The 16,308-nt window shown below is 34.0% G+C and overlaps 1 protein-coding gene across 1 annotated transcript in view; it reads right to left on the minus strand.

Moving 5' to 3' along the window:
- The window catches only part of GCA (grancalcin), a 39,435-nt gene that overhangs the window by 7,062 nt on the left and 16,065 nt on the right, over nucleotides 1-16,308 (minus strand). Inside the window, exons 3-5 of the mRNA XM_021004886.2 lie at nucleotides 3,147-3,216; nucleotides 1,818-1,861; nucleotides 1,363-1,510 (exon numbers count right to left, since the gene is read on the minus strand). Of these exons, the coding sequence (XP_020860545.1) occupies nucleotides 1,363-1,510; nucleotides 1,818-1,861; nucleotides 3,147-3,216 (262 nt within the window). The remainder of the gene's footprint in view (nucleotides 1-1,362; nucleotides 1,511-1,817; nucleotides 1,862-3,146; nucleotides 3,217-16,308) is intronic.

Genomic DNA, 16,308 nt, shown 5'->3' on the forward strand with positions numbered 1-16,308 from the left:
GGAAAAATACAAAGGTAAAAAATAAAGTCAATAAATGACACTGTGAAACTTTACAGTAATACTTTAATAAAATCTGAGTTTAACAATTGTCTAAGAATAAAGAGAAAAGCCTTCACCAAGAAATGTTAATTATTAACTAATGAGAATATAAAAAATATATGTAAACACATTTTGGGCTTTTCCTAGTTTTATAGTCATAGCTAAGATGTGGCTCTTCAGGAAAATTCTGATGAAGAACACTACTTTAAACTAAATTTCCTATATTACTCTCAACAAAATAAATATGTTCCATTAACACAGCTAAATCTGTTTAATTTAAAAACAAAATTACCTTAATATAAGAATCCATTCGAACAGACTGGATGTTTGTTTCATTTGGAAAGTACATTAAATTTCTAACAATTATATTAAGAACCAGGCTTCACTTGTTTTTTTTTAACCCTAATATATCACAAAAAGGATTTAAGTTTCATGTGCCAAAGAAAAAATGTTTATATAAGAATGAAATTATTTCTCTGTTGATAAAGTTTTCAATTCAAATTGTTGGTAATCATTAAAAAATCAGCTTTCCTATATTTACAGTTAAATTTTATTACCACTGCATTGGAATTGTGAAAAGTCAGCTTGAGCTAAACCAAAGTTTACTTCTGAAAGCTAACTCCATCTACAAGGCAGTTTGATAAACAAACTATCAGTGTAAAAAAAAGACTTAACAGTTTTCCTTATTTAAAATGTAATGCACTTTTAAGTCAGATTAAAGCAAGTTAATGGAAGCTAGTAATCCATGTGCCTTTTCATTAAAGCAGATGAAAAAAGACCCTTAGTTATTATAGCTGCTATTGTCAAATGTTTATTGTGCTGAATCTCTTTGAAAATATTATAGAGTTTGTGTACTTTTTTACTTAGTAAGCCCTTAAATGTCCGTGTGTAGGAACACCACAGAATACTCTGCAAACGATTAAGAAGTAGAACTGATAGCCATTGATCTTGAAGTTCTTAAAATTGAAACTTCTTCCTTTATATTTAGTATAATTAAGTGAGGTTTTAATGGATTAAAGAATATAACAGTATTTAAATATAACCTGGCAAAAATATAGTTGCAAGAGTAAGCACAACTCTTTTGTAAATTTATTTTGTAAAAATTTTTAACTACCATGAATGTAGTAATTATAGGTAAATAATTTTGCCAAAAGTATTCATCTACATCTGCAACTTGGGAATCAAAACCAGAAATCAGTGACCTTTGAGGCAAAATAAACCCCCTATATTTTAAAGTACAACAGCCTAATGCTAAAATGAATTCCATTTATTCAGAAAAGGGCAGTCATCTATTTAAATGCTCAAGTTTCCATGGTTTCTTACCCATAGCTGCAATTACTTGACTCAGTTCATGAAGTTCAACCGTCCCACTTCGGTCCTGGTCAATCATCATAAAGTTCTGCTTCCAGGCATTAAGAACTGCCCAAAGTTCCTTGAATTCATTAAATCCCATTTTTCCTGTGAAATCCCTCTGATATTATTTTCTTAACAAAAATAACTGTCAAGAAGAATTCACTAAATGAAAAATTCTAAATCAATGAAGAGAAAAACACATAGTATTTCAACTCTATAAGAGTTTAGTAGTCATAGCCAAATTCTGTATAATTTCTATGCAAACTCAGAAAGGTTGGCACTCAAAGAAGGTGTTACGAAATATTTTTAAACACTAGTTTCCCATAGCAGTTTTAAGCTACTAATTGGCTTAAAGTGATATTCAAAATGGAATTACTCTAAGTTATTCAATTTTCAATTCAAAACATTTTCTTATTTAAGGATACATCCAACATAGAGATCATAATTCTGCAGGTTTCCAAGCTGAATGCTGAAAAATATAATGAAAAGTTGAAATGGAGACTGCTCAACATCACTGGTGTCATTTTTGATAACTAATTCTTATGCTAAGCATATATTTTTTAAAATCAAGAATCAAAAATATAAAAGTAGAAATCTTATTTAATTATAAAGATTCCTAATGAAATACTAAAACTCTCATTTAAAAAATTATCCATTGGATATGATCCATTTTAATTTTTCAATCATTTATATATCACAAATACTAACTTGAGCATTGGTTGCTAATTTTGACAGTCAAATATTTCCCTCAACGGGACTATTGTGAAAACATTATGTTTCTGCTCTATTATTAATCTTCTGAAAACTGTATGAGAGATGAGGTAAAAATTGTAAATGTTCTGAATATAAATTTTAATATATACTTCAAGTTAAAAGTGATTTTTATTTAACAAACATTAGGTGCACACTATGAGTATGGCACTAGTTTAGATGTTAAAAATTTAAAGATGAAATGAAACAGTCCTTGATGTCAAATCCTTGTATTCTACTTAAGGAACAGAAGAATAACACAGCTAAGAAAATATAACCTAGTTGCAGGAGACAGACACTAACAATTTTGGCAGGGGGTAGGGGCAGAGGTGGACAAGTGGGAAGAAATCAAGGTCTTCACTAAAGGTGGAGCACTTGAACTGAGTCTCAAAGGCATGTAAGGATTCTGAAAATAAGACAAATAAGCCATGAATGTAAGGATTCTTAAAATAAGACAAATAAGCCATGAAGTTCTTAGGGCCATCCAATCAATACCTGAAAAAAAAAAAAAGAATTCCGTCTACAATTTAATTAACAAGTGATGACCCATGGTTTGCTTAAAGACCTCTAATGAGAGGCAAACCATTACTTCCTTCAGCACTGCATTCCACTTTGGGTTAGGTGACTGGATGGTTTATGCAAAATCATAGAGGCAGTTAACTCTTGAGTGGAATAGTCTGTAGGGCCCTGTTACTTTAAGTAAGATTCTCATTTCTGGGTATAAGTCAGAAATTTCTGGAAACTACATTAAGATTGTCTTTCAGCAGACTAAATAATGCTCTGCTAGGCTAATGCAGCTCAAAATTATGGAGTATGTAGTAATCTGAAAAATATAAGCCAAAAAGATAAAACTGCCATTAACCTAAGTGATAGATTTATTTTTCATTTTTAGTCTGGGACCCTACAAGTGTATACAGCATACTAAGCAAAAAAGGAATGAAGACCCAAATAAGTCTTAAAGTGAATTAAATTTCTATTTCAAAAGCAAAAAATTTAGATCTTACGAGAATAGGTTCCACTAATCCCAGACTGCGTTAAACATCTCTGAAGCTCTTCAGCATCCACTTCACCATCCTGCAGAATACGTTTATGGTTCATATTCACAGAAGATTACAGAAAAATATCATTTTGGTACTATAATCAATAAAATCAGTATGCTTTCATATAATTTCCAAAGTTTTTTTATACGCAACTATGAAATACAATAGAAAATGATTATGGAAATAAAAGAAAGATTTTTGTGGGACCTGTATAAACTGTTTTTTTCTAATAACAATGTAAATTTGTACTAGTGTTACAATAATATTTTTAAATAAAATTTTCTACAGTGATCTGGGCAACATGGCAGCCCTCCTTGTGATACAGTTATATTTTGTGGCAGTCACAGTATATTAATTTACACAGCAGATGAAAAAAATTATTAAGTAATTTATCTTGAAAAATCTCAAGCGCCTCATAACTCAAGTTTCTATTTCTTTGGGATTTTTTTCTATACAATAAAAGAAATCAGAAAATTTTACTTTTACTCGCCATTCCCTTGTTGAAATTTCAGGGCTCCCCTGTAGTTTTGCTGTTATTCTCCAAGTTATTTCCTAAACATGCTCCATCAGGAACTAAGCAGTTTTGTATGGTAAAGAAACTAACAATAAAAATAGGAAACCAAAATCAGGAAAGGAGCCACTATCAACCTATGGTAAAAACCTGAGCCATACTCTAATCTTGTACTGCCTCATTCCATTCCTGCAATCCTGTTTTATAAGGGCATAAAAACATGACATTAATTCAAATAAAAATTATACAAAAGAATATTTCACACAATTACAAATTACAAATGCTAGAGCAGAAATAGGAGATATGAGAGCAGGACAAGATGGAAAATCTGAAAGATGTACATTCCAAGGTATCCAAATATCTAAATCTGTTAAAACCACAATAGCTTTCCCTTAGAACTACGGTAAATACTTCTAACATAAATATATTATAATTTTGTCTCTGGCAAATGAATCCCAAACACAAATTCAAATTGCCCAAGCAGGGAAAGGAAAATGTTGTGAAAAGTCCCAAAGGACCACAATACATAGATTTTCCCTGTTCAGAGATTCCATGAAAGATCTTGGTTCCCACAGTATTTTTATCTGCCCTTAACTATAAAATTTTGAATACTATAAACATTAAAACCGCCCTTTTAGATTAAGCAGACTAAGATTGTTAGAATGCAAAGTTTTCCCTCAAAATTATAGTAATTAGCTAAAGACAGAATTTGTAATACAGTCTATTTTAACCAGATGAAACAGTTAAATTTCAAATATGGGCCACAGGGCAGTAGTTTCATAACAATTATACTGAAAGCCCACTTTTAAAACCCTTGGGCACACTTCTAAGGCAACCTGAATTGCCATCATTAATAGCAATGACAACAAATACAATGCAGTCTAATATATTAAAAATCACGTAATACTACCTTAGTAATAAACTTTAACTACTGTTATGGGTTTTTTTTTTCTTTCTGAAGAGAAAAAAAATTTAAAGCCATCGGTGTTTTTTTTTTAATTACTCCAAGAGTCGGGGGGGTGAGGGGGTGGGGGGAAAGAGTAAAAATCCCATTTCTACTTTTTTTTTAACTTTTCTTGTTAACTGCAAAGTAAAGGGAGAAGAAGAATATATGAAACCAACAACAACTGTGTTCTTTGAGAAAGAATGAGAATACTTCTTTAGTAAAAGCATTAAGCTAACAAGAACTTTTTAGGCCCCATCACAGCCTTACAGCCTTCCTTCAGTTTTCTATACTCGCCTATGAACAATACAGGCAAACAAAACAGATTCAGTCATAAGTTATCAGAAAGGAAGAATTTAACTTTTTCAAATCTGTATCAATACAATGGCAAAAACAAAAGAATATCAGGAGTGATCTAGTGGTGTAAATCACAAGTCGGACTCAAACTTGTTTTATTACCTTTACCTAGGCCTAAGGAAAACAGTGGGAGAAAAAACCCTTCAGCTCATAAAAGAAGCATCCATGAGCACTTTTATGCTCACAAGAGTACAGAAGGAACCTAGAAAGGTATCTATAGTGTAAGATTGTTTTTAAAAGAAAAGGAAAAGAACTTAAAAGGTTATAGGTTTAATAGATATCCAACAGTAAGAGACAAAATTAAACTTATTTTGAGTTGAAGAATAGTATTGCATTTCTGAGTCTTTTGTTGACCAGTCCCATTGAGAGTGGAATGAAAACTCAAAAACACAATTTCTCTACTTACCCTCCCCCCACCATGGAAAAAAAAGCGAGAAGAGAAAAAGTCAATAAACTCTGCATGTCAAATTTCTACCTGCTCAGTTCTTTGCAAGTCAAGGCCAGCGCTTCCATCACCCCACTGGTCTGCTTTGCTACATGGTAGATGACAGACTGTGGTAATGTGCCTCGTACATCAGGAGTGAGTATGTATTCCCCCTACAAAAAACTAAATTTACTATGATATTATCATAGTTGAGAATTAAATGCTATAAAAATCAGGAAATTCTTCATCATATTTTTTTATCAGGTCTTTAGCAATTTAAGTGTTACCACCTCACCCATAATAAAGATCTTTATTGAACATTTTATCCATAACAAAGATCTTTATTATACACTTACATGATTTATGTAAAATATATAAAATTTTAAGATAAAACCTTGCTGAGTCAAGATACACTCATCCTGAGTACTGGAATGTCTTTTCAAAAAGTGAACAGTTAAAATAGGCTAAATTGTGCCAATTAATTTATTTTATTCTATAAATATAAGATCATTATATATAACTGGAATGAGTTTGATGAATGGGAAGAATACAAGCTGGCATATAAAAGTTACAGAAAAGACTATGTCAGATCTTATTTCTCATTTATTAAGGAAAAAATAATTTTAAAAAGACAAAAGTCAGAAACAAAAGAAAGCACACCTGTCTTTCAGATTATAGATTCAATAACAGAGGCTCATAATGTTTTACCTAAACAATTTTGTTAAGAAATTTTGCTACATGTTAATTTTATACAGACAGAGAAAGAGAAACAGACAGACAGACAACCTTTGGAAAACATTACTTACAAGTGAAAACTATATTGCAAAATGGAAAAAATATCTGCTCCTCTAGCATCAGTTTGAATTAATATTATAAAAGCAAAGTGGATTATATAGTCTATTTCTTGCTTTCAGGAATACTCATCCATTAAGTGTATCTACTTGTCACATATTTATTATCTCATGCTTCTCAGATTTATCACCAAAGAAAAAGTAAGGTAACCTTTATTAAGTATAAGATGGAGGTTTTATAGTTATCTTCTATAACTATGGACCTCCAATTTTAGGTAGGTTAAATTTATATAACATGCATAAAAGACTCCACTACCTTCTAAGTCAAATGGGAACCAAATTAAGTTGACTTGACAATTCCGGGAAAATTAAACTTGTTTTTAATAATATAATTGATCCTTTACCAAAGGAAGCCTCACCATTCCTTTGAAGAGAGCTGGAAGTATTACAGGATTAATAAGGAGCACATGCACAGTAGTTTTCCAAAATAAAATCTGGGCCATGTGGTAAGACAAAAATGAACAAGGCTTTGAAAGTCTCGTTACAAATATATCGTATTTCCTAAAATTGAGATCATCTAAGAAAATCCAAAGTCGAGATAGACAACTGAGTCATTGTCTACCCTAGTAGAAGGTGTATAAAACTCTCTTAGTAAGATAAAACCTTAATTTCTATGACCCTCTCTGTTCTTTGGGTGTGAGAAGCCTAGTTCTTAAATAGTTGATAATTCTGTTATAACTAGATGGTAAAAGCAGATATATTAGTACTAGTGAAAAATGTATGGAATAACCCATGAATATATAGTTGTGTAACAAGGATAGTAGTACCTCCTACTGAAAGAATAAGCCCTGCTTAAATCTCAGCTTTCTGGATGCAGAAACTCATGCACAAAGAATCCAGTTGTCTTTTTTTGGATTTTTTTGTGCTACAGACACTTCTGACACACTATATGGTGCATAATGTATATATAGTATATAAAATATTAGTACAAATTCTCATTTATTTTCAAAAGTTGATTTTTAAAATTATGGCCAAGATACATGCATATTATACCCTTATGTTATATTACCAAAGACTTTATTTTTGGAAAACAGGATTAATAATTTACTGGAATCACAGACACCCTATAATCCAGAGAGATATTTCCTGTTTTCTTCCCCTGCACCCTCCCCCCAGCAAAACAGGGGAGATATGCATACAGAGGCACCATTATCTGTGCTAATTCTTAATCCTTTGTTTCTCAGGTTGGCTTTTATGTGTCATAGTACCTTCTTTTTACCTGCCTCCCTCTATGACTACTTGCTATTTGCACTGAAAAATGAAGCCTGATCTTAAAATTACATTAGACAAAAGATAAACAGGATGATGACTATCCTTTTGGGAAGTGGGGGAGAGGAAGCAATAAGGTCTACCATTTCAAAGCCAAATATACATGATTTTTGGATTATCTGCTGTAACACTCTCACCCCCTCTTTAATATGCGTAACTGAAAGTTGATCACAGTATTACTTTTGCCTCCGATTCTTTTCAGTTTTGTTAAAATTGAATCAATAGTTCCAGTTACAATAACAGTTGAAAAGAATTGCCAATCTTTTCAATTCCAAAAGAATGCTTATTTTGTCCTTACAAGCCTTATTTTCCAAATAATTCCTATTTACCTTAAAAAATTTTTCAGCAATTTTTAAAGATTTTGACAAGCCAATTTTATACTTTGATTGCTACGATTTATCCATAATAATAAGCAAAAGTTACCATGTACTCACAATGTGCTAGTCACTGTTAGAAATTCAAGTTAGTTAAATATAAGGAAGAAAGGGGAAATAGTTGATATGAACAAAGGACTGGAAATGGGAAAGGGATCCACAAGCTTCACCAGACTGTCAAAGGGATCATGACACAAAAAAAGTTAAGCGCTTCTGGACTAGATGGCAGCTAAGGCTCCCAACTTTGAAATTCTGGAATTCTGGGAAAACTGAGGAAATGTACAGGCAACAGCAAATAGTACAGTTTCTTTGACGTGGAGCACATATGAATCAGTATGATGTCAGCTAAGGCTAGAAAGTCAGAGCACGGCAAAATTATGGCAAGCCTTGGATTCCAAGCTGAGTTTATATTCTATTCAGTAGATAGTAGGGAATCATTAAAGGGTTTGCAGTGAATAATACAGTCAAATTAGTGCATAAGAAAGATGCACTTAATTGTAACATAACTGAAACAGAAGGCACTACAGACTAGGAGCCACAGTGAGGAGACTAGCAAAATGTTCCAGATCCTGTACAAGGATAGTGGCAATTAGACCAGAAAGAAAAGGTGTGCATGCCAGAGAATGTGAAGGTAGAGCCAATGGGTCTCAGTATTCATTGGAGACGGGAAGCAAGTGAGAGGTCTGACAGAAGTATATGGAAGAATGGGTAAATAGTAAAGCAACTCACTCCTTATTTTACCTGTGTTAATTTCTGGTAAAATTTGTACTCTGCGCTTAGAATCGCTCTGAACAGGTGAGCTTTCTCCTCATCTTACCCCGAACCAGGCCTTCACATCATTTCCTGGCCACCATTCCAAACCATGCTATTGGTCCCCTGAGTACCCCTTTACTTCCAGTTCCCTTTTATGTGTTTTCTTCCTCCTGTTAGAATTTAAGCTTCCTGAAGGCAAACACTACCTTGCGAAAGCAAGATGCCTTACTTCATATCTGTATGTCCAGTAATAGCACAGTGAGTGCTTAATAAATATACTATCAAGCTAACAAAAAGATCTACTACCAAGTTAGAAAACAATGGAATAGAAATGTACTGGGTTCTATTCATATCTGGAGCAGTGATTCAATGACCCTGACTAAATCATAAACGAAAAATGCTACTACCAATTACTAAAGAATAGTTGTACTGTTTTCTCCTGGGGTAGTAGCAATTAGAACTTGCTACCTGCCTAACCCACTGGTGTTTACAATACATGATTAGTAGTACATTATTCAAATCCTTTTCTCACCTCTATAAATAGCTATATACCTACATAATTTTGTAAAAAAAGAAAAAAAGAAAAAGAAAAGGAAGAAAAGAAAGGAAGAAAAGAAAAGAAAAGAAAAGAAAAGAAAAGAAAAGAAAAGAAAAGAAAAGAAAAGAAAAGAAAAGAAAGAAAGAAAAGTTACATTTTGATGTGGGAGATTGGTATAGTGCCCTAAGAACATTAAAAACTAAAAATTTCTTTATGAGGGATTAATTGATTACTGGATCTTAGATCTAAGATCTCAGAAAAGATTATTGATGGGAGTCTTTTTTTTGGAGGGGAGGGGAGTGACATAGACCAAAAAAAAAAAAAAAGACCCACTTCCCCCCACCCTGATTAAAAATCTCCTAGATTCACAGATACAGAATAGGTCTAAATACAGAGTACATTACCTACCCATCAACTGCTTGCTAAATATCTCAACTTGTATGACCCACATGAATTTCAACTAGATTAGACCTATACAATTCATTAAACCTAAAACCCATCCTTTTTCCAAATTTCCTATTTCTAAGGAGGATACCATCCTTCCAGTTCCTCTAGGTACACAACTACAAGTCACCCTATATTTTCTCCAAACTACTCCCACCAAATATCTAATCAGTTGCTAAGTCTTATCTATTCTACCTGTGCAACATTTATTGTATTGTTCTCCTTTTTTGCGCTCACAGAGCCACCACACTAGTTGAGGTCCTTGTCATCTCTAGTGGACTCAGGTTCTCTTCATTGTATGGAGAAGTGAACTCAAGAAAAACCCTCTGCAGAAAGAAGCTCCTCCAGTCTCTTTATTGCAATAGCTCCTAACTGGTATCTACTTATTTCCAATCTCTTTACCTCTATCATTCATTCTACATTACTGCCAAAATAATATTCCAAAGGCACAGGTTGGATCATGTTACTCCACAATTAAAAAATTTTCAATGGCTCCCTGGTTTCTCCCACATAAAATGCAAGTTTGGCATTAAAGCCCTTTACAATTTCATTTCAGCCTACTTTTCCAGACATTTCATATTGCTTCCCTTCATCTATTCTATGTCAAAGCCCATGTTCCAGTGTCGACTATATGCCAGGTATAACAATACTAACAACAGCAGCTAACACTTACATAACCAGGCACTTCGTAAGAGCTTTATAATTATTATTTAATTTGATCCACATAACAATCGTGGAAGGTAGGTGCTATTATCATCCTAGTTTTATAGATGAGGAAACTGAGGTAAACAGAGGTTACATGATTTGCCCAGGGTCACAGAGTTAGTAAGTGTCTGAGGCTGTATTTGAACTCAGGTTCTTCCTGTTTTCAGTACCAGAACTCTATCCACCATGTCACCTAGCCTCCTAGTTGATATAAAGACAAAAATAAAAGTCTCTTCTCTCAATGCATCTCCCTAACAAAGGAGAAAGCATTTACATGTCTAAGTATATAAAGAATAGACACAAAATAAATTCAAGGTAGTTTAGGAAGGCAAGGCACTAGCTAGTCACTGAAAGAGCACCAAAGGCTTCAGGTATTTTAACCAAGTCGCAGAAGAAGTTTTAATCGTTGTTCAGTCATTTTTTGGTTGTGTCTAATTCTTTGTGAGTCCATCTGGGGTTTTCTTGGCAAAAATACTGGAATGGTTTGCTGTTTATTTCATCAGCTCATTCTACCAATGACGAATTGAGGCAAACAGTATTAAGTGACTTGCCCAGGGTCACATGGCTAGTATCTGAATCCAGATTTGAATTCATGAAGAGGAGTGTTCCTGACTCCAGGTCTGGCACTCTATCCACTGCACCACCTATCTGCCCCTTAATTGAAAGAAGTAAGGAATTCTATTAAGCAGAGGTGAAAAGTAAGAATATTCATGGCATAGAGACAGCAGGTCTCTAGGCAAAAGACAAAGGTCTGGAGCCTGGAGATGAGTGCAGTATGTAACAAACAAGAAGGCCGGTTTGGCTAGACCACAAAGCAAAAGATCTTAACCTTTTTTTTTGGTCACAAACCCCTTGGGCAGTTTACTAGTTTACTATACTCATAAATGAGAAAAACACTAGATTTCAATTAGAGGCTAGTGAAAATAATGATGTAATTTTTTTCCGCATCAACTTGAGAGATCCCTTTGAAATCTTTCTAGGGACCTTCAATTAAGAATTACTTAAGAGTCTGGAAAGGAGGGTATTGTAACAACAACATTTATAGGGTTTGTAAAGCACTTTACAAATATTACCTCATTTGAAACTTACAACAACCCTGGAAGGTAGGTGTTGTTATCTGCTAGCTTTGTATTTTTACTCTTGTTCAAGGACATATCTTAAATACATTCTAACTACTAAGTGTGTTTGTCATGAGAACAAAACAGAAGCAAACAAATGTTGAACAACAGAGACTATTCAATGTCACTTATTCTGGTAGCAAAGTGATACAGAGCTGGACTTGGGGTCAAGAAGACCTGAGTTCAAATTTAGAATCAGATATTAACTAGCTATGTGACCCTAGACAAATCGTTTAAACTCTGTCTCAGTTTCTTCATCAAATGAGGATAATAATAGCACCTACTGTACAGGATTGCTGTGAGGATCAAATGAGATAACATTTGTAAAGTACTTTGCAAACCTTAAAGAGCTAGATAATGATGAGGATGGTGATGGCTACTATCTTTTACAAATAGTTTCTCTTGTCAGTAAAGTATAGAAGTTAAAATTAAGTACAAGTAAGGGAAAACAGGTACAACAAAAAAAGAAACAAGGAGCATGATTTAGATATTAGTGATGAAGATTTTCCTCTATTTCTGTCTGGTTGGACAAATCAGTCTGATAGTCTCATATCTTGGACTTCTTGTCAGCTATCTCCCAAGATGGGTGGGCAGAGGGTGGAGGAAAATTCAGTGGGAAAAATTCAAGTAATAAGTTATATTCACTAGAATAAGGTGAGATGAGTGGAATGAAAAACCAAGAGACAGGGGCAGAGCCAAAATGGCGGAGTAGAAACACAGGCCAGGAAAGGAGTAAACACCTCTCCTTAGATAATACCACTGAAAACATGGAAGAACTGAAAACTTACAAGTCCCTAGAAGTATCTCTGAAAACAGCTGCACAAAACCCCTGAAGCTTAGGACAGTGTGCCCTCCACACTGGAAGCAGAGCTCTACCTTAACAAAGAGTTAAAAAGTCAAGTAATTGGCTGAGAAAATGAGCAAACAATGGAAAAAAATCAGACTACAGAAAGTTACTTTGGTGACAAGGAAGATCAAAACATACAATCAGAAGACAACAAAGTCAAAGCTCCTCTATCCAAAGCCTCCAAGAAAAATATGAATTGGTCTCAGACCACAGTAGAACTCAAAAAGGATTTTGAAAATCAAGTAAGAGAAGTTGAGGAAAAACTAGGAAGAGAAACGAGAGTGATGCAAGAAAATCATGAAAAAAGAGTCAACAGCTTGCTAAAGGAGACCTAAAAAAAAATACTGAAGAAAATAACACCTTAAAAAATAGAATAAATTCACTATAATGTAAGAGCAAGTGATGCTGAAAAAACAGTAGTAAAAATGTTCTCTCTTCTATGTTTCTTGTAAGTATTGCCATTGTGGTGCTACCAAGAGTTTTGGTTTGGTTAAAAAGAAAAATGCCATGGGCTTCAGTCCTCTTCCGTGATTCTTCCTTACCAGTTCCATTAATATGCTTGTAACGCTACTGCCAGTTATGCTATTTTATAATGCTCGTTATGATATTTGTTTGCAATCCAATTTTGCTCAGTAATATAAGTGTAAACTGCATACCTGAAATAAATGTAAGTACTAATAAAATAAAATAGACTAGACCGAATGGCAAAAGAGGTCCAAAAAGCCAATGAGGAGAAGAATGCCTTAAAAAGCAGAATCGGCCAAATGTAAAAGGAGGTCCAAAACCTCACTGAAGAAAATAATTCCCTAAAAATTAGAATGGAACAAATGGAAGTTAATGACTCTTTGAGAAATCAAGAAATTATAAAACATAAAACAAAACCAAAAGAATGAAAAAATAGAAGACAATGTGAAATATCTCATTGGAAAAACAACTGATCTAGAAAATACATCCAGGAGAGATAATTTTAAAATTATTGGACAACCTGAAAGTCATGGTCAAAAAAGAAGCCCAGACATCACCTTTCAAGAAATTATCAAGGAAAACTACGCTGATATTCTCAAACCAGAGGGTTAAAATAGAAATTGAAAGAATCTACCAATGACCTCCTAAAAGAAATCCCAAAAGGAAAACTCCCAGGAATATTATAACCAAATTCCAGAGTTCCCAGGTCAAGGAGAAAATATTGTAAGCAGCCAGAAAGAAACAATTCAAGTATTGTGGAAACACAATCTGGATAACATAAGATTTAGCAGCTTCTACATTAAGGGATCAGAGGGCTTGGAATATGATATTCCAGAGGTCAAAGTAGCTAGGATTACAACCAAGAATCAGCTACCCAGCAAAACTGAGTGTGGGGGGGAAATTGACATGACATAGAGGAATTTAATGCATTCTTGAGAAAAAAACCAGAGCTAAATAGAAAAACTGATTTTCAAATACAAGACTCAAGAAAAGCATGAAAAGGTAAACAGGAAAGAGAAATCATAAGAGACTTATTAAAGTCGAACTGTTTACATTCCTACATAGAAAGATGATGTTTGTAACTCATGAGACCTTTCTCATTATTAGGGTACTTAGAGGGGGAAAAAAATATCTATCTATCTATCTATCTATCTATCTATCTATCTATATATATATATATAGAGAGAGAGAGAGACAGACAGACAGACAGACAGACAGCACAGGGTGAATTGAATATGAAAGGATGATATCTAAAAAATAAAATTAAGGGGTGAAAGAGGAATGTACTGGGAAAAGGAGAAGGGAGAGGTAGAATGGGGTAATTTATCTCACATAAAAGAGGCAAGAAAAAGCTTTTATAATGGAGGGGAAGAAGGGGGAGATGAGAGGAAATGAGTGAACCTTATTATTACTGGATTTGGCTTGAGGAGAGAATAACATACTCAATTGGGTATGGAAATCTATCTTACTCTAAAGAAAAGGAGGGGGGAACAGGATAAGGGAGGGGGGATGATAGCAGGGAGGACAGATTTGAGGAGGAGGTAATCAGAAGCAAACACTTTTGCAGAGGGACAGCGTCAAAGCAGAGAATAGAATAAATGGGTGGGAGGGGCAGGATAGGATGAAGAGAAATAATAGTCTTTCACAACAGGACTATTATGGAAGTATTTTGCATGTCTACACATGTATAACCTATATCGAATTGCTTATCTTTTCGATGAGGCTGGATGGGGAGGAAGGGAGAGAATTTGGAACTTAGTTTTAAAAACGAATGTTAAAAATTGTTTTTACAGGCAACTGGGAAATAAGATACACAGGAAAATCTATCTTACCCTACAGTGAAGTAGAAGAGGAAGGGGATGGGAAAAGTGGGGGGGGGGTTGACAGAAGAGAAGGCAGATTGGGGGAATGGTTAATCAGAATGCACACTGTCCTGGTGTGAGGGGAGGGGAGAGATATGGAGAAAGTTTGGAACTCAAAATCTTGTGGGAGTGAATGCTGAAAACTAGTAGGGGAAGTGGAGAGAGAGGAAGGAAGGAAGGAAGGAAGGAAGGAAGGAAGGAAGGAAGGAAGGAAGGAAGGAAGGAAGGAAGGAAGGAAGGAAGGAAGGAAGGAAGGAAGGAAGGAAGGAAGGAAGGAAGGAAGGAAAAAAGAGAAAAAGAAAGAAGAGAAAGAAAGCAAGCAAGAAAGCAAGAAAGCAAGCAAGCAAGCAAGCAAGCAAGAAAGAAAGAAAGAAAGAAAGAAAGAAAGAAAGAAAGAAAGAAGACATTTTCAAATTATTCATTTTAGGGTTTCTGGTTTTGTTATTTAGCAAAATAGGAGAAAAAATTACATTTGAAGTGATAAATTAGGGAATATTTGTATGAAAAAGAAAGGCAAAATTTAAATATTTGGTTGTTTTTAAGATAGTGTAGAAAAGTCAGTTCAGGAAAGAGAGTATGCTCAAACCAGAAAAAGGTTACCTAGTAGCATACCTATCCATACTTTATCTCTTCATAACCCAGATGTAATATGAATAGGTCTTAAGTAGGAATTTTCCAAAAATCTCTTTTTGAAAGAACTATGTTGAAAATTAAATATCTAATGAATTTTAAAGCAATATATTGCCATACAAAAAAAATTGAGTTTAACTCCATTTCTAAGTAACCTATATGGTTTTTATAAGAATGTCAGTAAGTACATAAATACATTTTGATCAGATTGAAAAAAATAGATTTTTATACTCATTATAATGCCTGTTACAGTCAAAGATGTTTGCCCTTGTTGGTTGGTTAATGATTATGGACAGCATACTCCATAGGGCAGAGGTTCTTAATCTGGGGTCCACACCCATGAATCTGTTTCAATATTTTAATAAATGTATTTCAGTGTAATTGGTTTCCTTTGTAGCCCTAAGTATTTTACGTATTTAAAAATATTATTCTGAGGATTCCATATATTTCACCATACTAGCAAAGAGGTAGTCACTACTAAGTCATTAAAAAAATACTTATAAATCCTAACTTTAGGGCTAAGAGAAAGCCTATTTCAAAAGGATATGAGGGAGATTAGTTGCAGGTCTTTGCTACTATAACTAAATTCTAGAAAGTGTTAAGGTAGATAACTATCAACAAGAGAACCCTGAATAAATATAATGCTGGCTGGACTCTATTATTAAAATTTCCTTTAAATCTCTGCCCTCAAGAATTTAAATGTTAGGGTGCCATTAACTCATGTGTGGGATGTGCCTACATAAGAATCAGTTCAAACTCCAAGCACCCAAAAATGATTATGTACCTGTTAGCCTGAGGGAAACTGTAAAAGACTGTTCTTTTCCCCTTAACCCTTCAATATTATATTTTTTCCCCCAAAGCCACTTTGAAATTTATTCTTTAGAAATTCACAATATTGACATAATGGATTATAGCTCAATGGATAAACTGATATGCTGGGGGGGTTTTTGTGTGGCAGGTTTCTTTTCAGCTGCAGCCTTCTTTTCTCCTAGCTTCTTTTCTGCTGATTTCTTCTGCCCTGGAACCTTCTTTGCT

The sequence above is a fragment of the Phascolarctos cinereus genome, unplaced genomic scaffold (assembly GCF_003287225.1).
Source record: "Phascolarctos cinereus isolate Bilbo 61053 unplaced genomic scaffold, phaCin_HiC Scaffold_726;HRSCAF=1367, whole genome shotgun sequence".
Classification (NCBI taxonomy): Eukaryota; Metazoa; Chordata; class Mammalia; order Diprotodontia; family Phascolarctidae; genus Phascolarctos; species Phascolarctos cinereus.